Here is a 25182-nt window from a genome sequence, read left to right on the forward strand (position 1 = left end):
TTTGACAGAGCGACAGACGAGTGTGTGATCATGAGTTAATTATTCTGCCGACGGTGATAGAAATCCTCTGCCGTCATCACGCGCGAGAAACACCGGCGGAAAGACTTCCAGTACAAATGAAGATCTACAGCAACGGATCAATAAACGCTCTGTTTAATACGACATTTATTAAGACAGACAGAGAGGAGGAGAGGAGGAGTTTTGACTTTTATATATTACCAGCATCCTTTTAGACGCCTCCAAAAAGCAACAGAAATTAAAAACCAATGCACCACTTTATCATGAGGGAGGGAAGCGCCTGCAGCCCCTGTCTAGGTCTACTAAAAGCTATAGATATATAATAACGTTTAGAATAAGAAGCAGTTTTCTCATATGAAACCCCAAAAATATACAGAGAGTTTGGTCCAATTACTGTCCAGAGTTTCCCTTTCATACAAGCTGTGTCCATGTGTCACATGGTGTAATATGGATGAGATATTCGTGTCACATGGGTGTAAAATGGGTCTAATAATAGTGTAATATCGATGAAACATGGATGTGACATGGGTATAAAATGGGTGTAATTCGAGTGTGATAACAGTGTAACATGGGTAAAATAGGGGTCTGTATTAATATGCATTATGGGTCTAATAATAGTGTCAAATGGGTTTAATAAGGGTGTTATACTGCTGTGATAATGGTGTAACATGGGTGTAATAAAGGCGTAATACAGGTGTAATAATGGTGAAAATGGGGTGTAATAGGGGGAGGGGTCATAAAAGTGTAATGCGTGTATTAGGAGTGTAATACATACATTACAATTACATGGGTGTTACATGGGTGTAATATGGGTGTCATAAAGGTGTAATACGGGTGTAATTATGGCGTTGTACGGGTGTCATAAAGGTATAATACGGGTGTAATTATTGTGTAATAATGGTGTAATAAAGGTGTAATACGGGTGTAATAAAGGTGTAATTATGGTGTAATACGGGTGTAATTATGGTGTAATAAATGTGTATTCGTTGGTTATGAAACCTTACATTGCTAGACATGTCAATATACTGCATATGAGGCGTTAAGTTACATCCATCAATTGTAGCCTTTGATGATAGTCTTTATATTTTTCAGTATGCAGACCAACAATTTAGGGAAGGCTCAGTCTACTTTGGTGATGTTCACGCCACTCTGCATGTAGCACACAACACGAGCCTTGGGAAATTAAGTTTGATGCAGTAAAAATGTGCTTTTCTTCACTGGCTGGTAAATAGAGCAGTTCATGTCGTAAAGATGGGGAAGAAATATAAATTGCATACATGCCAATCAATAACCTTTTAAATAACACAATCAGGGACTGGTTGGTATAAAATGAAATCTCTGAATCTGTGTTTTTGGAGCTCGATGTGATTAAAGAAAAGAAGTGCTTGAAATTACTTTAATCCTAACATCACTTCTTAAACACTATGATTAATTATCTTTATAGTGTTAGGGAATAATCTGCTATCTCTCTTAAGGAGGGGCAGCTTGGGCGCATTGTTGTTGCCAGTCTATGACCGAGCACAAGCCGCCATGAGGTAGTTTACTGTTCAGGGACGTAGGTTCCCTGCCGCACGTTCTTTTCTATGGACGACAGCTCTAGTTAGATTCAGGGTCCATAATTGTTTAGTCTCACTGATGAAGAATGTTGATGATTACACTCCGAACTAGTTCAAACCTCGAGCTACAGAAGAGTTCTTCAGAATTGGTTTGGCATCCGCTGTGTCAACTCGTGGCACACCACCTGTCTCGTCAATTCTCCGGCCGTAACTCCAAATAAACCGTCAGTGTTTGCCATCAAAGCTCCAGCTCTCCTCGTGTCTCTCTGAGTCCTGTTTCCAATTGCTTCAGAAGTTTCCCCCACATATAGTTTAGTCTTGAAATCAACATTCTGCAGTCAACATTTCTTATTGTTGTCTTGTCTTGTTGTTCTCTTTGTTGTTTTTGAACAGGCACAATAACTCAGATGACGAAACTCCAAGAAATACTTTTTGTTCTCCAAGGTGGATTTAAAGCGTTATAGAGACACTTTTGTTTTGGTTGATGGATGAATATATAAAATAAAAACTGTGTATCCGGCAGAGAGACGGAGAGTTCTGGATGCTGAGCGGAAAGTACAAATGTTTCTGAATAAATCAACACCAAGTCTGAAAAGTTTAGAAAGTTTGCATACAGCAACTTTACTGCCAATATATAATACAGGGGAGTAATGACAGGCTGTCAGCACAAGAAGTTTCCACCTGGATTAAAAATGTAAGTTGTTTTTGGACTTTTTATCTGGATTTAGACGAAGATTTACTTTTGTTTTCCGCACAAGATAAATCTGGACCTCGCTGAGACTTTGAACAGCTTCAATTTTCAGAGTCACTGCGCCTGAAAAAGGCAAAACACAGAGTCAAACCCTCACTAAATAAACAGGCTGACCTCTGACCTCCTGACTGCTGACGTTTCCCTCTGAGAACTCCAACATGACTCCAACTCTTTTCTTACATTTGATTTCGGCTTGTAAACAAGATTGTAGAAGGTTAGTACGGCTGATTCATAGAGTTTCTCGAAAAGTTGACCCACAATATCTGAGCAGATTTTCAATTGGTGGAGCAGTTTTGATTTTAAAGCGGTCGACAAACACGTGTACCATTTGCAACACTGCATACACTCAAAATCACAGATGTAAAAAAAACAAAAGTCTACTCGCCCCGAAAGACCCAAGGCAGCGGAGAAAATAAATGATTTGTTTAGGATTATAACTTAAACAGCAAATTCATCCAGCGACTACTTTTGAACTAACACGTCAACTTCATTCATCGATCACAGGCCTTTGAACTTTGTGATGATTAGACTTAATATGAAACTTCAAGTTCTTTAAGCAATCCCCAAACTTCAACTTCAAGTATTAACTTCACCTGCTACTTTATGACACTTTATGACACTATGTTACATTTAGCTGACACGAAGCGACTCACAATAAGTACAATCAGCCACGAAGATACAAACTCAAACCAGCAAGAAGCCTGCAAATAGCTTTTAATAAGCCAAACGAATTAAATTGCGTTCATTCCTTTCGAAGTGCTTCTTACAGACCATATACTTTTATTTTTATTTTGGCCAAGGTGCAGTGGAAACAGACAGGTTTGCAAGGAAAGATGTGTCGACTTTCTGCGGTCCTAATATCAATAGGGAGCTGGTATCACCATTTTGGAACCAGTATGGCAAAGAGGCGTGTTTTTGTTGAGTACGGAAAGCTCCTACAGCACTATACATTTGACTTAATAAAGCAACTTAGCCCCTAACCCTAACCCCTAACCCTAACCCTAACTCAGACATAGATATCAAAAGTATTTGTTAATCAATTTGCTCCAATGATATGAAAACCTCTCACGTTATTGCAGTTTACAGCAAGCAGGATGTGTCAGCAGCAAGTTGAAAAAGAGTTGAACAGAAGACTCAACAGATTCCACTAAATAATTGATATAATGCCTGAGGTATTTGTTGAGTTTCTCTTCACAATTAACAGTGTTGATGCTCCAAGGCCAGCAAACAAACTCTGCCGGGTAATCACAGAAAACGTCTGTGAAAAAACATTTGTTATGTGTTTCTATAATGAAATGTTCTGCTTAAAAAAGTGTATTCTGTTTCTTTTCGCTGCAGAGATTTTGCGCAGAAGAAGGGGCATCTGTCTGCAGACTCATGTACTCTGGGGTTGGGATGGGGGGGGGGGGGGGGGGTTACTGCAGGCTTCTTGATGCAACACCTCGGTCTGTTCGGGGACAGTGATGCAATCTTCATCTGAGCATGTCTGAACCTGCTGCTTCAGTCGCTTCTATGGATAAAAATTACCCAAAAATAACCCCAAAAACGGCTGTCGGCTGTTTCTAGTCCTCATTAGTTCAGAGTCTCAGTAAAACCTGGACTCTTGAGTTAGTCAGCTGCTCTTAAAGCTCTTATCGCAACTTCATTTGAAGTCCCCAAATGTCTGTTCTATGATTAGCATTTACACAGGCTGAGAACTATCTGTATTTTACTTGAATGACTTGAATATGATGCCAAAGCATAATATCTGCTTAAATCAAAATGATGTAATATTTATATCAAATATTCTATTAAATAGTTAATGAGATACTTTAGTCTGGAACAAAGATGGACAGCTTAACCAAATTACTTAACAGAAACATTTCTTTAGGACTGGCTCCTTAAAGGGGCCCTATAATGCACATTTAGGTGTATATCAGTATGTAGTGTCTCTACTTTAAAGAGTCCTCTCCTGCTGATGTTCAGGTGTATATCAGTATGTAGTGGCTCTACTTTAAAGAGTCCTCTCCTGCTGATGTTCAGGTGTATATCAGTATGTAGTGTCTCTACTTTAAAGAGTCCTCTCCTGCTGATGTTCAGGTGTATATCAGTATGTAGTGTCTCTACTTTAAAGAGTACTCTCCTGCTGATGTTCAGGTGTATATCAGTATGTAGGTATAGTCTCTACTTTAAAGAGTCCTCTCCTGCTGATGTTCAGGTGTATATCAGTATGTAGTGGCTCTACTTTAAAGAGTCCTCTCCTGCTGATGTTCAGGTGTATATCAGTATGTAGTGTCTCTACATGTCTCCATGCTTTAATGTTCAAACAGATCTTTATTTTTCTCATACTGCCTGTGCTGCAGCACCTCTTTTCACCCTCTGTCTGAAACCAGAGCCCAGTCTGCTCTGATTGGTTAGCTGGCCGGCTCTGTTGTGATTGGTCAACCGCTTAGAGATGTCCCGCCCCCTTAGCCTATCACGTACAATGTGTTGGAGCGCTAGCCAATAGAAGCGCGAGTGTTACTTAGTGATGTCATTATATTCAGGAAGTAAACAAAGGAGCCCAATGGAGGCGTTTCAGGCTTTTGGGGGTGAGAGTGTGTGTGAGACAAATTGCCGGGTTAGTTTTACCTTAATTGAAAATCAGTTGACATGTTTACATAAACAACCCAAAACATAACTAAACAGTAGCAGAAGAAAAAGCGACTGATAACGTTTGGAGGGAATGACAGTGGATCGCTCCACCTGTCCTCTCCAACTCCCCACAGACTCCATAATGAGCATAATCTTCCATCTGGCTCCTCGCTTACAGCAAACTCAACCCAAAAACTGTTGTCTGAATGAGCTAAATTTGATGCTGCTCTAATTAGTTCTGTGTCGAGGAGCTGCAGCGCCGGCAAGGCTGTGCCTGTGGTGACCAGAATCTAATCAATCATCAATCATTCAGAACGCAGTAACTAAGTCATGAGTCCTGAAACTAAAACTAACCTCAACATATGTTAGGCACTGAGTTTCTCTATGATTTACAGCAACTACAGGCTGCTCAGATGTCTGGTCCTTAGTCACTTCTTTGTGAGAGTGTTTGAATCATTGTTTGAATGTGTAGTGCCTTCCCAAAACTAAAACATAACGTAGAAAAGTGTGAGGGAATGGGTTTGTATTTGCTCTAACAAGGGCGCGCATGTCCAGCTAACTAGCCTGTAGTACACTTCAATAGTGTTTTATTGTCAGAGTTTATAGATTTTCTATCTTCACAGTCTACTGTATATTTTCTACTTTTTAATGCCGTTGTAATTCTATTTTGAGATGTTTGAATTCCTGAATTGTTTATTTCTACTCTTTAATGTCTACTTATGTGCAATGCCTTGTTTTTTTTTTAATGTTATTGCAACGTAAACATTTCGCAGTTTGGGATCAATAATGTACCTCTTATCTTATCTTTTCTTAGCATGTACTTTCAGTGCTATGCAATTGTTTTGTAGGCCAAATATTCCAAAACCCTAAAAGTCCTGTTGACTCAATTACCATTTACCCTAGAACAAAACACCAAGTATACACTGCCCATGCAACAAGTATTTTGTATTATAAATGAAACTGTAATACTTATTAATACCTATTGTACACAGCCAGTCTTCTCCCTGACAGAGACTTCTGAATCCAAAGTTAATTCTATAATTTCTTCTTAAAAAAATTCTAAATCAATAGACACTTTTGGACTGGATTCTCTGTTTCTAAAGAAACATGCTACCACTCTCACCGGGACAATTTAATTACTAACATAATTAACACCTCTTTTAGGGAGGGAAAATTCCCAAAAGACTGGAAGTTAGCCATTGTTGTGCCAGTCCACAAATCCGGGGACACAACTGATGCAAACAACTATAGGCCCATTAGTGTTTTACCTGTCATGTCTAAGATCTCTGAGAAATGTGTAGCTGAGCAATCGACTGGACATCTTAACAGTAGTCCTTTCACACTACACCCCATGCAATTCGGCTTCCGAGCCAATCATTCCACCGAGACCGCAATTGTTCCCTTGTGGAAAATATCAAATCAAAAATGGACAAAGGAGGCATTGTTGGAGCAATCTTCTTAGATCTTAAGAAAGCTTTTGATACAGTCAATCATCAAGTACTCATTCACAAAATGTCTTATTTTAATTTCTCACCCAGTGCAATAGACTGGATGAGTTTCCATCTGTCAGATAGAGTTCAGTGTGTAAGGGTAAGTGGCGAGACATCACCAGCCCTGAGGAATGAACTCGGTGTACCCCAGGGATCTATCCTGGGCCCAATTCTATTCAGCCTGTATATAAATGACTTGCCATCAGTATGCTGATGACACTGTCATTTATGTCCATGCAAAAACCAAGGCCCAAGCTGCTGCCAAACTAAGTGATGCAACGGTACATGTACATCAATGGCTTACTGACTCACAGCTATATCTAAACGTTAAGAAGACAGTCTGTATGTTTTTTAGCAAGACTAAACCAACACTGTATCACACTGTGAACCCAAGGTCTATGTGTCTGGGGAGGTCATTCAAACAGTTACACATTTTAAATATCTAGGCATTATCCTTGACACTACTCTATCCTGCAAATAACTAAATACAATCTAGCAAACTTTAGATATATAAGGAACTGTTTGACAACACCTGTAGCAAAACTCTATATGACTGCCATGATCATTCCCCACCTAACATACTGTATGAGCAGCTGGACCCAGGTGAATAGCACAACATGAAGGCCTATCCTATCACTTCACAAACAAGCTCTCAAAGTTTTTGGACAGAAAGCCTAAGCTATACCACCATTGCAAAATCCTGGACAAACATAACCTTTTAAAACATTTTAAAACACACTGATGCATGTCTCATTTTTAAGACTAGAAAACGGCAAGGCACCACCAGCACTCTGCACTTTTATACAGCAGAACAATTCAAACAGCAGAACCACAAGGTCTGCCCTAAGAGGGGACTGTGTAGTCTCTCTTAGGTCCAGTTCCTTTGCTAAACACTGTTTCTCTGTGAGGGCATCAACACTCTGGAACACAAAACCAATACAGATAAGGAATAACACCTCCTATCATACATTTAACCACTATCATAAGAACTGGCTTTTAAGCAATCAAAAATGTGAACACTTTTAACTGTATCATAGTATGATAGTATTTCATCTGTTTGCATGTTTGTCTGTTCCTATTTATTGTTGTACTGTTGTTGTCTGTTGCTGAGTGTATGCTTTTTAATAATGTTTTTATTTCTCTAGTCTTGTTGTGGTTATTTAACATCTTGCCAAAAGGACAACAGTTGCTGGCTAATACTGGCACGTTTACAGCAATGTTGATCAATGTGCACTGCCCTTTAAATAAAGAAACAAACAAACAAACAAAAATGCTTCACACTGCGATACATGTACAGTGCTGTCTTTATTTCTGTGTGTATACATAGATCATGGTGCTTACTTACGCACCCTTTCAGAGTGTTTTAGTCTTAAAAGGAGTCGGACAAAGATTAAGACCACCTCACTAAACAATGTCCATGACCTGCCTTTAAAAAAAAAAAAAAACAGTACCCCGAATGACACATTTTTCCTTTTGACAATCTTAGTTAAAGGTTCAATTACCCGCTTGTTAAAAATGTTTGAACTAGTAAGTTGGCTTTGATTTGAGATTGTTCTATCCAACTGCTTTTTCCGAGGTCAAGATGCTTTTAAACTAAGCTTCACGACAAAACAAACAAAGTGCTTGGAAACATTGAAGGTTTTAACATCGGCAACTGATAAAACACTATCCTTTTTCCATTCTTCATGTGGTTTAAAGGTCAGGAACAAGCTAGTAATTGGACTTTGAGTCGAGGTTATTTTGTTAAAGGGCTGTTTCCAAATTCAAGAGTGATCTAGCTCGCCATCGACCTTTCCAAACAATGGCACGCTGATGAAAACGAGAATCCGCTTTCGTCGTCTCCTATCTGAAATGAAACAGCAAGAGAAGAGTTCCTAGCTCACAGCATGAGAGGGATTAGTAATGCCTTTACTGAACTAGTTATTTCTGCAAATCAGGATATCTCCATGTGTACTTTTTGCCAAACATGTTGGTTGTCATATCAAGTTTACAAAATATACCCCAAAAAAACAACGGTAGAGTGAAAAAGAGCACCACGCTTTTTACGCTGCTAGGGACCGTCTAGCACTAATGTACATTTCCCAAAGATATTGAAGTGACTGTTATTTTGTATATATTGATTGTTGTGTTTTTATTTATGTCTTAATGTGTGCATATGTATACAGTAAATGTGTCTGTTGATTGTGTATTTATAAGATATACATATTTTTATACATATTTTTATATATTTTTGTATTCAGGATTGTGGGAAACGGTATTTCGATCTCTCTGTCTGTACACACAAACTGAAAGATTGACAATAAAGTTGACTTTGACTTTGACAAACAACAGGACTTTCTACTGTGTGTACATGTAGATGCTGCGGACAGTCTATTTCCACTTATAAGCTAAACCCTGCTGCGGGGCTGAACATTACATAAAACATGACAGTACATTATTTATCAGAGAGGCAAACTCACCCGCTCCGCCGACTGTGCCGTGCCGAAGAAGATGGGGATGAAGGCGAGCCAGATGATGCAGGTTGTGTACATAGTAAATCCAATGGGTTTGGCCTCGTTGAAGGTCTCTGGCACGCCACGCGTCTTGATGGCGTAAACAGTGCATGTGACCATCAAGAGGATGCTGTATCCCAGCGAGCAGATGAGCGACAGGTCGGAGATATCGCACTTGAGGACACCGCGAGCGTTTGAGGGATCCTGCGTACGCTGCTCACCGTAGTCCACAAAGGTGTGAGGCGGGTCGGCGGAGAACCACACCAGAACGCCCAGAAGCTGGACTGAGATGAGCGAGAAGGTGATGACCAGCTGGGAGGCCGGGGAGATGAACCGCGGCGCCGTCACCGCCGTCTTGCCCTGCTCGAAGATGCGGTGGATGCGGTTGGTCTTGGTGAGAAGCGCGGCGTTACTAAAACACATGCCGAGACCCAGGAAGATGCGTCGGAAAGAGCAGACGACCACATCGGGTGCAGCGATCATGGGGAAGGTGATAATGTAACACAGGAAGATGCCTGTCAACAGCACGTAGCTCATCTCCCGCCCTGAGGCGCGGACAATGGGGGTGTCGTTGTAGCGGACGAAGGTGACGATGGCAAAGGTTGTAGCGATGATGCCAAGGATGGAGATGAAGACGGGAAACAGAGCCCAGGGCGAGCTCCACTCCAGCTTGATGATGGGGATCGGCTGGCAGCTGGTTCGGTTCTGGTCGGGTCTTTTCTCGTAGGGGCAGATCTCGCAGGTGAACTCGCTGGCCTGGAAGTGGTATCCCTCGCAGCGCTCGCAGTGCCAGCAGCACGGGACACCCTTCACCACCTTCTTCCTCTCGCCCGTCTGGCAGGGCAGGCTGCACACCGAGACCGGCAGCGAGGAGTCGCCCGTCGTCCACTGGAGGGTCTCCATCTGAGGAGAGAGGGGGGGGAAACACAATCAGAATCAGGTTTATTACCACATAGGTTTACTCATTTGATCTGTTTTATTTGTTCTATGTCCTTGTATATATGTTGCACTGTTGGAGGAGCCTGTGACTTAAGTGTTTCATTGCCATATCTACACCGTAGCTAATGTGCAAATGACAATAAAGCCTTGAAACTTGAAGCATACATCTTCGAAGCCCAACAAACAGCTCAGCAACATTGGAACGTTTATCCTATCATTAACGGAAAAAATAAGAGGGAGGAACCAGAATCCTAAACAGGTTTATTGCGGCTATAAATGTTGCGATAACACATTATGAATCCTATTTATTTTTTCCGACCGCAGATTTTGCAGCTTGTCCACACCTATTTGAATAAGATAACGTTTTCAGTCTGAGTTTAAACTTCCCTACCTACATTTGTTTTAATTAATTACAACAAATTGGCATCGTCAAGCAGACAAACGTACATGTTGCATCTGAGATACTTTACTGTTTGTATTACAGACTAAATCATCCAGCCCCTTCAGTTAAGATGTCGAAGTATCGTTGGGCAAGATACTGGACCCCAAATTACCCCCGTAGGCATGTTCAATGATGGGTGATCTCTGTAGAAGTCTTTGTAAATTGCTTTGGATAAAAGGGTCAGCTAAATGAAATGTAAAAGTCCTTAAAGTGCTCTATGACAACGGAGAAAACACCATCTGTTATTGTCGTTCATCTCCAATATCCAGGTATTGAAATGATGCCTTGTACCAGTCTCATGAACAGTTTGACAGATGCTTACAAAATATGAAAAGATTGAATATTCTTGATCCTTACAGTCAGATGCAGCTGATTGGTCCAGTGTCCGATGACCTTGTACTCGGCCGTTGACCTGTTGTTGATCTGATACTGGAAAATGTCGTAGCGTCCAGGAGCGTCGCCGTTCTCGTTAAACATGACCGGAGTCCCTGCACTTCCTGTAGAAAACACAAAGAAAAGATTACATACCGAGGTTAGACCTTTCTGATTATCATTTGTGTACGTTTCTCTGTTGGCTAGGACAGTAAGTCGTGTGATCACGCTTGTATTTTTAAGCTTGTGACCAGTAGTTTCGTGATGCTGGACTGTTTGTTTCCCACTACTATATCTGTCCAAACTACTTTATCCTACATCATTGTTGAAGTGGGCAAACCTACACTTGGTCTGCATTTTATCTGAGAGGTAGCTCAATGATTACGGTGGGAAATCCCTCGAGGCTCCAGGATAAGATATGCTGTATCTCAATACTGAAGTCATTAAACAATCTTATTGCAATTTGATGATTATTTCAATAACGTCTTGAATCATATTTCTGTTTTGCAGCTGCAGTTTGGCCACACTTGTTTAATCTAATGAGGTAACATTTTCAGCCCGTTCATCACACAACCCTCCTTTGTATTGCACCAGATCGGCATTGTCAAGCGGACACATTTAAAAAGTGCATCTGAGAAACTTGAATGTTCCCAATACAGTCTACAGTCCAATTTAACTGAATTCAATCATGTTCAAATCCAGATCCATTCTTGAAGTCCATGCATCAATAAAATATTGCTACACCATGTTGCATCAATCCCACCCTTTTCACTGATTGGCTCCCGGTCTTGTCACTCAAAGTGCTCCTTTGAATGTAGTCTTAAGAACATGTGAAATGCAAAATACACAGTTATGCTGGAGGAAAATGTGTACAGCTCTATTTTGCAAAATATGTGTGTTGTAGATTACACTGCAGGACGTTTTTTTTATTCCACGACGTGCGTTCATCTGGAGATGTTTGGGGGGTTTGTTATCCTGCTCCAGGACTCTCCAGGAGAACTGAACCATCAAACTGTGTTTAACGGTTGACCTGCTTTGCCATGTTAGACAGCTACTCTTGATTGATTTTCCTTTATTCAGTGAAAAGGCATCTTGACTGAATCTGTTCGAACTGACATTAATCCAAACTGACCAACCACAACCCTGTTGTCTGCCCAGTGTGTGGTAACCACATTATTGTATCTCCATGTGTTGTCTTTTTAAGCTGTTATTTTTCTTTCTGGTTTTTGTGACGATGCAGGTTTTCCTCAGCGTGACTCATCTTATCACAGTTTCTTCGCCAACTCGTCAATAAACCAAACAAACAAACGCCTTGCTGCCATATTGACTTAATCCTGCCAATTTAATATCTCATGCTGTCTGACACTGTTCACATTTAGCCTGCAGATTCATATTATTTTTACAACCAACATCTAAAAGGGATGACTTCAGTTAGATTGAAATGTTCTGGTTGTCAGCGTAAATCATGATGTAAAAACATTTTAAACTATAATATTCTGAGGTTTTACACACTTTGGGTTCTCACCTGGGATACTGGTTATTCCCTTTAATGATTTACCTGACCATTATTTTAAATATTTTTTTTATCCTATTTTTACCAATATTTCCAATTTTCATTACAAAAACTGATAAATATAATTTTTTTGGATACACATTTTTAATAATTGAAAGACACATTTTTGAAAACCCCCAAAAATCTGATTCAAATATAAGCTGTAGGGACATTTTTCTTTTAACAAGGAGTTATTTACTAAACAATATATACAGTATATAAATGTATATTTGGTTTTAAATGGAAAAAAATTACACTATATCACAGTTTTTATCCAACCTTGTCCCTTTAAACCCTATACATGACATTCGTATACAAAAATTCCTAATTGTTTGGAGGGAAATGCCATCTAAAGTACTTTTTGTACTAAAATGATTAAGATGTCTTTCTTAAATACATTGACACCTTTTCACTTCATGCATCTATAGGGTAGATTAGATAGCCAACTGATTGCATCGACACGAAGAGTAAATACATAAAAGAGGTGGTCTGAAACATTTCCTGTATTTTGTCTGTGTCTTCGAGCATCACAAACAAGGCCCCAATTGTTTAAATCCAAAATGTTGAAGTGTTCAAACATTACCAAGAAGACCTGAATGTTCATGTAATCCTTCTGAACTTAACGTTTTGTTTTCAGATGCAGCTTCTTTTTCTTGCTACTGCTGTATTCACTGTAATGTTATTTTTGTGGTTCAGTAGTACTCCTCACTGCAGGGCAAATTCAACACCGGGGACAGCATAGTCTCAAACTGGAAGCAGATTAGTTTAGCGTCTTTGAAGCCGAGAAGAAGAGCAGCAGATTGAAGCTAAAGAGCAGAACAACATGAACAAATATAAGAATGATTTATAATGAAGTGAGTGGGCGCCGGTTTGATTCAATCCTGCCCCGATTTCCTTTTTCGGCGTGAATAAAAGCTTCAGAAATCACATCAGCATGACGATGAATCACAGAAACTCGCCTTAGGGTGCAGAACCCCCACCCAACCAACACCACCTCGTCCTCTACACCCCCACTTTACTTCACTTCATTTCACTCCAGAGAATCTGTTGATACAGAATTAACGTTGTCGCTTCTCATTATTGCCAAACATGGTAATCATCATAACTCTGTGGTGACACATGCTGCAGCTTTGTCATTCAACAAAATAAGACAAATCTGTGGAACCCATGAAAGAAAGTTATTCGGGGAAAACATGACCGCTGGATGCACCTTTAAGATCAAACAACACACACTTATAGGCAGGGGTGCACATAACTGGTACGCAGGTACGCATGCGCGGCACAAATCTGAATTGCGTAACGTCACTTGTGTCACTACGCGCCTTTGCGTACCTCAAAACATCAAAACAAAACACATATTTCGTCTACACGTGTTTCTTGTCAACACTCAATGGAGTAAACTACTAGGCATGTCAAAAAACCCAAAGACATTAAGCAGCTACGTTGCCGTTTCGCTCCCTGCAAAAAATCTTTCTATGACTGATTGAACTGGAGCTGGGTGAGGACATAACCGACGGACCTGTGACGCTTTCCAGGAGGCAGAGGCTTAGATCACTGGACGACAGAGTTGGTCGCCGTGTGCACAGACAGGGTTAACGTCGGTATAAACAACAGAATTGTGCCAAAAGTCCGCCAACTGGCTGCGGTGGGAGACTCCCCTGTGCACATTCTGTGCCCCGCGCACACACTGGAGAACTGCGCAAAATCATCTGATCACAACGTTCACGCTCTGTGGTCAAGCTGCTGCAGTTTTATTTACAACAAAGTGGAGTGAAACACACAGCTGCAAACTTACTCAGGGTGTTATGGAAGAGTTTGAAATCAGACAGAGGTGGAAGAAGTACTCAGATCTTGTGTAGGAATACTCAGTTACAGTAAAAGTCCTGCATTCAAAATGTTACTCAAGTAAAATTAGAAAAGTATTATCAAAATATAGTGAAAGTAGCGACAGTAAAAGTATTCATTGTGCAGATTGGTCCATTTCAGAATAATATATATGATATGTTTTATAATGATTGATCATCAAAGTGTTCTCAAAGCTGGTAAAGGTGCAGCTAGTTTCAATGACTTTGTATACTGCAGGGTAGCTTGTGAATTTACTCCAGGTGGAACTAAAGTCTGATTTAACACTTGATTAGATTTCACATCATTCATCCACATCTGTAAAGTAACTAAAGGTATTAAATACATGTAGTGGAGTAAAAGTAGAAGTACAAAGTAGCATAAAATAGAAATACTCAAGTCAACTACAAGTATCTCAAAATTGTACTTGAGTAAATAAGTGTGCTTTGTTACTTCCCACATTTGAAATCAGATATGACTTCAAGTCATGTGATCATTTCTTAGTATTTGATCCTTCAACTTGGCCTCAGGAAATGCAAGGACTTCACAGTTTTGGCAACAAGTTTTGGAGAAAGCAAATCGGAGGCTTAAAAAGAGACAGGGAGGTGCATCTTCATCATCTTCATCATCTAGCATGCAAGAAGTGTAAATTGAGGACAGTGAAGGAGACACTGAGGAGGACCACGCTTCGTGTGGGGTGAGTACCAAACGCTGTCTCTTGGTACTCATCTGAGTAACTCACTAAAAAAGTTATGTGCACCCCTGCTTATAGGGTATTTTAGGCAAAAAAAAAACTGTTATAGAAAACAAGACTAAACGTAACGGTGCAGTGAAATAGATGAAGATGTGTGGATTTAATAAAAGGCGGCAAACAGAAAGGCCTCCACCTCGATTTAAAAGAACCTGCAGTTTTCTGGGGGATTATTCCAGATGCCTATAACCCAAACACTGCTTCTCAAAGTTAAAGGGGCCCTATTATGCTCATTTTCAGGTTTCATATTTGTATTTTGTGCCTCTGTCCTGTCCGTGATTTCAATTGTTCCTCTTTGGCTACACAAACAATTACCTCAGTTCTGTCTATTTAATTTAAGATCATTCGGACGTATCCAATAATTCATTTGTCCACTGCACATACTTAGTGCTTGTATTGGACCATATTCCAATGTTGAAATATGTAGTACATGTATGTGTCTGCTGCATAATTACTGTATCTTATGTTTTTGTTTCCGAAGATTGACGAATGCAGATATTAAAAAGAAGAGGCCCCAGTTCGGTGCCTTGAGGAACTCCGCATGTAAGTCGCAACAATCTAATGGATGCACATTGTCATTCGTAGTGGCGAACCGTGTCTATCACAACTGGACCTTCTGTAGACACACACACACCCTCCGCCGCTCTCATTCAGTGCAACGGCCAGGGTATTCTATCAAGGATATAGAATACATTGGTTGAAGGATATTCTACCCAGAGACCCAGAAAAATATCTGATTGGTTGCTTTTTTTTTCTAACACAAAACCATTGAAATGCGTAGTGCATGGACCGAGAAGGACAAACAAATCAACGTAACACTGTAATATTACAGATCAACAACACAGATACGATTCTCATTTATTCATTTTACATACATTTTATTTATATAATTAAATTGATTTTTTGTTAGTTTTATCTGAGTGTTCCAGGGTATTCTCTGAATACCTTGAAGGCCCTGACGGTTTGCCACTGGGCATTCGTAGGCCTTATGCAACAAAAAATAAATACCGTAAGTATCAGTTTGGGATAGGTCAGTTCTTGTTAGCACTGTTACTGACAAATACTTGTGACCACTTGCAAATTCACCATAAATACTTAATTCAAAGTGTCAAGTGACTGTCTGTTAACTTTATTTCCAGACTGTTGTTACTCTGTATGCTGCCAGTGATGGCACGGCTGCGAATTGTCATTAAATGAGAGCAGAGAGAGACCCGGTGCTCCATTAATCTACTTGTTCGACCTGAATGGATCCGACAGCAGCAGCAGCAGCATCAGCAGCAGCTCCTCTTCTCTGTGCTGACAGGAAGTGTGTGTGTCGCAGTGAAACACAGCAGAGCGAGGCCTCAGTTTTATTGAATGGGTGCTCCGGTATCGATTGTTTTCTGGGAGACCTTGGCGGGCAGCGTGGGCGGACCGGTCCATTCATCTGAGTGATAATACCTCCACGCTCTTACCTCACACTTGTTCAGCTTCCTTCGATCCTTGTTCAGGTGTTTTGTTGTATGGTCGATTTAAATCTATAAGATATGTTTTTTTATTTCACACCTAATAACTGCTACATTTTTCTCCATCAGTCCCTTCAGATATCTTGATCTCACATGCGGAGGTGAGAGAAGTACTCCATGCTTTAAAGGTAGGGTATGTAATTTATTTCAGATACACTTTTTGTTATATTCCATGGAATGCTCTTAGCATCCCGATAGCAATAAATATATTAAATACTTTGACAATAAATCCATAACAAAATGTCATCTGTAGTACTGTAAAAAGCACGACCAATCATCTGAGCCGGCCCGGCTAAAATAACTGGATGACCTACCTGCCTGTCAGCCTTCCATCTGTGCACAAACTTATCTCGTGCCCTCATTGGTCATGTGCGCGTTCGTGTGTGTTGGAGGAGGGGCTCTGTAAGGAAGTGGCAGATTTTTTCCGATTGTGTATTTTCAAATTCTAGCGCACTCGAGCTGGTTTCTCCAAGATTACCTACCCCACCTTTAATGTTCAAAACGTGCTTTATTTTTCTCAAACGGCCTGTGTTTTTCAATCTCTGTCTGAGAAAAACCTATATAACACACTACAGGAGAGGGAAAACCCCTAAAGGCATAATAGGGCCTCTTTAAGTAAAAGTAATAATACCACAGTGTAGATATACTCTGTTACAAGTAAAAGTCTGGCATTCAAAGTGTTAAATAAGTACCGTAAGTGTAGTTACTTTCCACCACTGCTCAGATGTACAATGAGATATTTCACTTTACTCTGAAGCTTAATATATCTAAATAAAGTTGAATCTGCTTTCAGCGTATTGCTGATGTCGCAGAATTGTAATGATGGCAGATCACAGTAGGTGGTTGCTAATTTTGTAATACCCTGAAATCATATTTCAGCTTTCAAAAAGAGCGATAAAAGAAAGTCTCTGAAAGAACACACTAAGAAGTAAAGCCTTGCAAACAGAAGGTAACCTGCAGGAGGTTTTTGGTATTAAATCTTGCTTAAAAAGTTGCTGGGGGTCATAAAATGTTGTTGAATATGCACAACCTCATGTAATGATTTGCATATTAAAAGTGTATTTAAAGGGATCCTGTTATGCTTTTGGGAGTTTTCCCTTTCCTGTAGAGTGTTATATAGCTGTTAGTGCATGTAAAGGGTCTGCAAAGGCTAAAATCCTACAGTTTCCCTCCCACACACATTTTCTCTCTAAGAGTATATCCACATTAATCCGGATATATACTATATAGAAAACAATATTTCTGTTTTCAGCCCTCCATTCTCACTTACCCTAACATGGAGCATTTCAAACTGTCTCCAAAGAAAAACAAGTTACAAATCCTAGCCTTGTCTTTCATTGTTAATCGGGAAAAGTGAGCTTTTACAAAAGCAAACAGGGCTGATAGCAGGCCATGAATCTCTCTACCTGCAGGTAAAATGGATATTTTCCGAGCAGAGGGCGTTTGTTTTCCCGATAACAGCCTGTTGGACAAATGGGCTTTTGGTTGAATGGGCCATCAGAACAATTGCATGTCACCTCTGGTTCAGGGGCTGTGTGTCGTGGTAAATAACTATGGACAAGAGACAAATGCTTTTCTAAACTTTCCTCCTTTTCAAACTCAGTACGGCTGACCACACGGTTCAGCTCCTGTCCGGATTTTGTCAGAAGACAGAGGGATCGTAAAATACCTTTATGATGATATCACCGCTGAAGAGCAGCGAGGGGATAACTGCTGATTAACAGGCAGTATTTATTAGCCACGATTAAATCACATCACCGAACAGTGTAGTACATAATATGTGAATGAGAGCGACTATATGGATTACAACAGTTCAAGTGATGAGGAACTTAACTAGCCGAGACTAAGAGGACTAACTGGGCCGAGTCAGTCCAACTCTTTGCTGAGACAGATTTAAATGTTTTTATTTGGTGTTTTGTTTGTAGTTTGCCAGCTTGAATGAGGCAAAGAGAGGGAAGAGCTGAGAGATCATTTTGTGTCTCTGTGGTCATTTTAGGCGTCTTTCTGGTCATTTTAGTTCTCTTTGTAGTCATTTTGAGTCTCATTTAGGCCGTATAGTCTCTTTGTGGTTATTTTGTTTCTATTGGATGTTGTTTTGAGCGTCTTTGCAGCCATTTTAGGTCTTTCAGTAAGGGGTACTCACGGAACTAAACGCGAAAAGTACGGTGAAAAGTACTCCGGTACTCCGGTGTGAACGCGGCTATTGGGGCCCGTTTAGGTTTTTTAGTGTCTATAAGCTTGTTTTGAGTCTCTTTGGTGTCATTTTGTGTACCTTTGAGGTCATTTATTCATTTATCGTAGGTTGTTTAATCTCTATGAGGTTGTTTTGTGTACCTTTGAGGTCATTTAGTCTCTTACCGGTCATTTGTTGTACCTTGAGGGATGTTAACGGTCTCTTTGTGGTCATTTAAAATCTCTTTCTTTTTCTTACATGTCTTTTTGAGTGACATTTTGTAGTTGAGGTAGGAACCTGATGACGTTCCCCTCATTTCCTGTGCCCTGAAGGCCTGTTCAGTGACCCATCCATGCCTGTTAAAGCAGTGGATGCATCTTTAAAAATAACACGGCTATGCGTGACAATAATCAAACTAGGTCTTTTGTTCAAGCTGCGGTAAACTCATCCATCTGCCCCAAAGGTTTCTATGTATGCCGCTGTTCAGACAGAGAGAGAAGAGGATTGTATGGAGAGGATCCAAACACTGGAATATAACTGCAAATCTAAGCTATTTAGTGAACAATTACGTCCAATTACGACGTCCACAGCTAATGCTGTTTGAATATGATATAAAGAATTATGTTATAGTAAGTTTTGTTGTGATCTGTACTTGTATCACATTTTTTTATTTCTTTTACATTTTTCATGTTGTATAAATATTTTATCCCTGTATCAATCAATCAATCAATCAATCAATCAATCAATGTTTATTTATATAGCCCAATATCACAAATGTTACATTTGTCTCAGTGGACTTCACAGTTTGTACAGAATATCAGTATGACAATACGACACCCTCTGTCCTTAGACCCTCACATCGTACAAGGAAAAACTTCCGGAGAAAACCCAGTTTAAGGGGAAAAGTATATGACTTTGTTAAATTTCCACATCGAGACTTTAAAATATATACGTTTTTTTAAATATTTGTATTTCTATATGTTCTGAAACGTTAAAATTGTAGTTACTGTGTCATAATATTTGAGATCTTAGAAAGCATAGATTTTTAAGAAGATTTTCTTGAAATAGCGTTTTTGGGTCAACCATCTCGCTTCAACTAATGTTCTTGTCTTGTACCGTGTCTGTATCAATTGTCTGTATTAATATTAAATACGTTGAACTAAAAAAGAAAATATATATAATTGGTCCTTTATTCGTGGAGTTCACACGGTGCAGAAACCCCCGACTAAGCTCTCTGCTGGTTTCCTCTTTCTGCTTCGTTCAGCAGTTTATAAAAAGCTGCGTATTTGAAGTGAAGTCACAGTGGGAGGCGAGCTCTTCACATATTCATCACTTCACTCACCTACAGTCTGTTCTCCCCCCTTTCCTCCCCCAAACACTGATCCGCCTGTGAAGCGTTTCACCTCCTGCAGGGTCAGTCTCGCTGCATCCCTTTTATTTTATTTTGAACAGCAACAGCAAGCTTTTATCGCTTCTTAGTAAGCACCCGTTGTCCGAAAGAATCAGAGGGGGTTCTCCCTGATGCTCTTCCTCCTCACGGGAAAAAATGCTGCTCCAAAAACAAGTTACAACAATTATTAAAACAAGGTTTTTTCACTTGAAATAAGTACAACAATCTGCCAATAGAACAAGTGAACATTTGCTTGGTAAGATTTCTTGAAATAAGAAGGGATATTTAGATAATCTTGTAATCAGCTGGGAGAACTTATTTTGAACTATATATCACCAGAATCAGGAAATGCTGTTACAAAATAAGCAGCAAATGCTCAAAAGTGTTCTGTCTTCTGATGTTAGTTGGTGATTTTCTATTAAATACGTAAAAAATATGTGTTTCATCTGAGATACAACTCAAAATAAGATTTTTTTGACTTAACAAGATGATGCTTTGTCTAAAAACAAGACCCTATATCTCACTGCAGAGTTACTTCTGAAGTGATTGTGTCTTATATCAGGTGTAGAGAAATATTCTGACTAGATATTAGACTAATATACTTGGCAAGATTTCTAGTTTTTGTAGTGCTCTTCCTCCCCCTCCCCTTGTTGTGCTATGTTCAAGCAGGACATTACAATAGGCTTTTACGCAGCGAGCGCTAACCCGCTAACAGCCGCACAAATGTCTCGATTTGCCTCCCGATGCTCCTCTAAAAATAAGCACACGGGCGAGCAGAACACGGGTGAGTTAACGATTAAACCCCCCCGGCCCCCTGTTCGTTACGCAGACATCGCTTCGTCCCTGATTCGCTGCATTTCCAACATGGAATTATGGGAACCCCCCGCTGCCCGGCGTTCAGAGAAGCGAAGCATAAAAAATAAAAAAAACAGTGAAACAGCTCCAGTTTGATTTGTGTCAACGTTTGATGTATGTGAGGGTTCAACCGAGCATGCTGGAGAGACCCAGAGACGTGAGCGTTGGGGTGTGTGTGTGTGTGTGTGTGTGTGTGTGTGTGTGTGTGTGTGTGTGTGTGTGTGTGTGTGTGTGTGTGTGTGTGTGTGTGTGTGTGTGTGTGTGTGTGGGGGCTTAATAAGCTTAATCAGGCACAAAGCCACATGCCGCTGAGCGAGAGTTCTTCATGCACGTGTGCCGCTGCAGACACTGAAACCTGGAGATGTTCTTGAGGCTTCAGATTAAATCCTTATCATCGCCCGGTCATCACTGAGGCCATCACATTAATAAAAGAAGACGATCTCTGTTGAGTGTTCCAGGTGGTTTCCCTCAGGAGAAGATGAAATCAGATAACATAGGTAATTCAGTACTGAAGTATTACATGAGGATTTGATGTTTCAGCTCTTTAAAGACATCAAAAAAAGTATTCAAATCCAACATGTGAAACCTTTATAGAATGCAATAAGGCATCAAGGGAACAAAGTGTGTGTGATTTCTTTAAAGCTTTCTCTCAGTTTTTAAATTGTATATGTCGATAAAAAAGATAATTAAATAAAGCTTGTGGCAAGAACAACAAATCCTCTGAATTTAATAAAAATGTACGTTCTGCCGAATAAAGCTGGATGTTTTGACAACACAAGAAACAGGTGAGCTAAGTATTAGCTTAACAATTAACAAAAGCTATAAAGTTATATATCTCAGTTTCATACACTGTGCCTAGAGCCTGTTAAAAGTACTACTCGTAAAACAAACTCCTTGTACTTTCAGAGAATAATCGCCTCGAGTGACTCCAGATGTTAAATTGCATCATTCCTAATAAATAAATGAACCTCAATATCACATCTTCTAATCTGACATCACTATCCACAGGAAGACACTGATATTTAAAGAGTCCTCTCCTGCTGATGTTCAGGTGTATATCAGTATGTAGTGTCTCTACTTTAAAGAGTCCTCTCCTGATGATGTTCAGGTGTATATCAGTATGTAGTGTCTCTACTTTAAAGAGTCCTCTCTTGCTGATGTTCAGGTGTATATCAGTATGTAGTGTCTCTACTTTAAAGAGTCCTCTCCTGCTGATGTTCAGGTGTATATCAGTATGTAGTGTCTCTACTTTAAAGAGTCCTCTCCTGCTGATGTTCAGGTGTATATCAGTATGTAGTGTCTCTACTTTAAAGAGTCCTCTCCTGCTGATGTTCAGGTGTATATCAGTATGTAGTGTCTCTACTTTAAAGAGTCCTCTCCTGCTGATGTTCAGGTGTATATCAGTATGTAGTGTCTCTACTTTAAAGAGTCCTCTCCTGCTGATGTTCAGGTGTATATCAGTATGTAGTGTCTCTACTTTAAAGAGTCCTCTCCTGCTGATGTTCAGGTGTATATCAGTATGTAGTGTCTCTACTTTAAAGAGTCCTCTCCTGCTGATGTTCAGGTGTATATCAGTATGTAGTGTCTCTACTTTAAAGAGTCCTCTCCAGCTGATGTTCAGGTGTATATCAGTATGTAGTGTCTCTACTTTAAAGAGTCCTCTCCTGCTGATGTTCAGGTGTATATCAGTATGTAGTGTCTCTACTTTAAAGAGTCCTCTCCTGCTGATGTTCAGGTGTATATCAGTATGTAGTGTCTCTACTTTAAAGAGTCCTCTCCTGCTGATGTTCAGGTGTATATCAGTATGTAGTGTCTCTACTTTAAAGAGTCCTCTCCTGCTGATGTTCAGGTGTATATCAGTATGTAGTGTCTCTACTTTAAAGAGTCCTCTCTTGCTGATGTTCAGGTGTATATCAGTATGTAGTGTCTCTACTTTAAAGAGTCCTCTCCTGCTGATGTTCAGGTGTATATCAGTATGTAGTGTCTCTACTTTAAAGAGTCCTCTCCTGCTGATGTTCAGGTGTATATCAGTATGTAGTGTCTCTACTTTAAAGAGTCCTCTCCTGCTGATGTTCAGGTGTATATCAGTATGTAGTGTCTCTACTTTAAAGAGTCCTCTCCTGCTGATGTTCAGGTGTATATCAGTATGTAGTGTCTCTACTTTAAAGAGTCCTCTCCAGCTGATGTTCAGGTGTATATCAGTATGTAGTGTCTCTACTTTAAAGAGTCCTCTCCTGCTGATGTTCAGGTGTATATCAGTATGTAGTGTCTCTACTTTAAAGAGTCCTCTCCTGCTGATGTTCAGGTGTATATCAGTATGTAGTGTCTCTACTTTAAAGAGTCCTCTCCTGCTGATGTTCAGGTGTATATCAGTATGTAGTGTCTCTACTTTAAAGAGTCCTCTCCTGCTGATGTTCAGGTGTATATCAGTATGTAGTGTCTCTACTTTAAAGAGTCCTCTCCTGCTGATGTTCAGGTGTATATCAGTATGTAGTGTCTCTACTTTAAAGAGTCCTCTCCTGCTGATGTTCAGGTGTATATCAGTATGTAGTGTCTCTACTTTAAAGAGTCCTCTCCAGCTGATGTTCAGGTGTATATCAGTATGTAGTGTCTCTACTTTAAAGAGTCCTCTCCTGCTGATGTTCAGGTGTATATCAGTATGTAGTGTCTCTACTTTAAAGAGTCCTCTCCTGCTGATGTTCAGGTGTATATCAGTATGTAATGTCTCTACTTTAAAGAGTCCTCTCCTGCTGATGTTCAGGTGTATATCAGTATGTAGTGTCTCTACTTTAAAGAGTCCTCTCCTGCTGATGTTCAGGTGTATATCAGTATGTAGTGTCTCTACTTTAAAGAGTCCTCTCCTGCTGATGTTCAGGTGTATATCAGTATGTAGTGTCTCTACTTTAAAGAGTCCTCTCCTGCTGATGTTCAGGTGTATATCAGTATGTAGTGTCTCTACTTTAAAGAGTCCTCTCCTGCTGATGTTCAGGTGTATATCAGTATGTAGTGTCTCTACTTTAAAGAGTCCTCTCCTGCTGATGTTCAGGTGTATATCAGTATGTAGTGTCTCTACTTTAAAGAGTCCTCTCCTGCTGATGTTCAGGTGTATATCAGTATGTAGTGTCTCTACATGTCTCCATGCTTTAATGTTCAAACAGCTCTTTATTGTTCTCATACTGCCTGTGCTGCAGCACCTCTTTTCACCCTCTGTCTGAAACCAGTGCCCAGTCTGCTCTGAGTGGTTAGCTGGCCGGCTCTGTTGTGATTGGTCCACTGCTTAGAGATGTCCCGCCCCTCTTAGCCTATGACGTGGATTGGAAATCTCCAAAAAGAATAATACAGCCTATTTAATAAATAAAACCTTTTAACTTTCACAAATACGGATATGCTTTGATTAGGTTAAGGCACAACAAAGACTTGGTTAAATTCAGATTACCACATTGTTATTAATTGAGATTAACCAAGTGTCCCATGTTAAAGTCCAAATGTCGTTTTTTTACAACCCTGAACTCCTCTCTTTAAGGTCTTCCTGTATTTGGATATTTGTATCATTTTAGTTTTGGTCTCATCACATCAAAAGGCCTTCTCAGTTGCAGGTTTTTTTATATTCTGGTTTCTGTGTATTCATGTGGACAGAGATGTAAAACAGAGCGTGTAATAGTGAATTAGCATCAGCCTGAAACAACAACAGGAGAACACCAGACACGACATGCTCAGTTTAGCGTTCTCAGGTGGACGGAAAACAATTTGTGAGAGAAGATCGCCTGGACGTAATTATTATTTTTCTAGAAGAGGGGGCAAAATATAATATATACCTTAATGCTTTGTGGCTCAATAACAACTTCACCTGAGTGAAACTATTGAGATGTTTGGGGCATTTTCTGAAAAAGGGTTTTCTAAAAATGACGGAGTGAAGCAATACACTTAACTGACTTCATTCCATCACCAGGTGGGTTTAACACAACACTGAAGGACCACTAAGTGTTGATGCTATGCTAAAAAATACTACAAATCATCAGAGGTGGTAGAAGTACTCAGATCTTGTACTTGAGTAAAAGTAGAAGTACTCAGATCTTGTACTTGAGTAAAAGTAGAAGTACTCAGGCATTGTACTCAAGTAAAAGTAGAAGTACTCTGGTACTTCTACTTTTACTCAAGTACAAGACCTGAGTGTTTACTCCAGGTGGAACTAAAGTCTGATTTAATACTTGATTATATTTCACATCATTCATCCACATCTGTAAAGTAACTAAAGGGATTACATACATGTAGTGGAGTAAAAGTACACCATTTACCTCTGAACTGAAGTGGAGTGGAAACTACAAAGCAGCTGAAAATGAGAATACTCAAGTAAAGTACAAGTATCTAAAAATGACAGTACTTGAGTAAATGTACTTAGTTACTTTACACCTCTGAGTTAACTAAAAAAAGAGTTGGTCTC

At 39.9% G+C, this 25182-nt stretch overlaps 1 protein-coding gene across 2 annotated transcripts in view; it reads right to left on the minus strand.

The window, feature by feature from the left end:
* grm8b (glutamate receptor, metabotropic 8b) overlaps positions 1 to 25182 on the minus strand; it is a 144538-nt gene that overhangs the window by 18283 nt on the left and 101073 nt on the right. For both annotated transcript variants that reach the window (XM_034126779.1, XM_034126780.1), the window contains exons 8-9: positions 10659 to 10798; positions 8888 to 9823 (exon numbers count right to left, since the gene is read on the minus strand). In XM_034126779.1, the coding sequence (XP_033982670.1) occupies positions 8888 to 9823; positions 10659 to 10798 (1076 nt within the window). The remainder of the gene's footprint in view (positions 1 to 8887; positions 9824 to 10658; positions 10799 to 25182) is intronic.

Source organism: Trematomus bernacchii, unplaced genomic scaffold, assembly GCF_902827165.1.
Source record: "Trematomus bernacchii unplaced genomic scaffold, fTreBer1.1, whole genome shotgun sequence".
In the NCBI taxonomy this organism is placed as follows: Eukaryota; Metazoa; Chordata; class Actinopteri; order Perciformes; family Nototheniidae; genus Trematomus; species Trematomus bernacchii.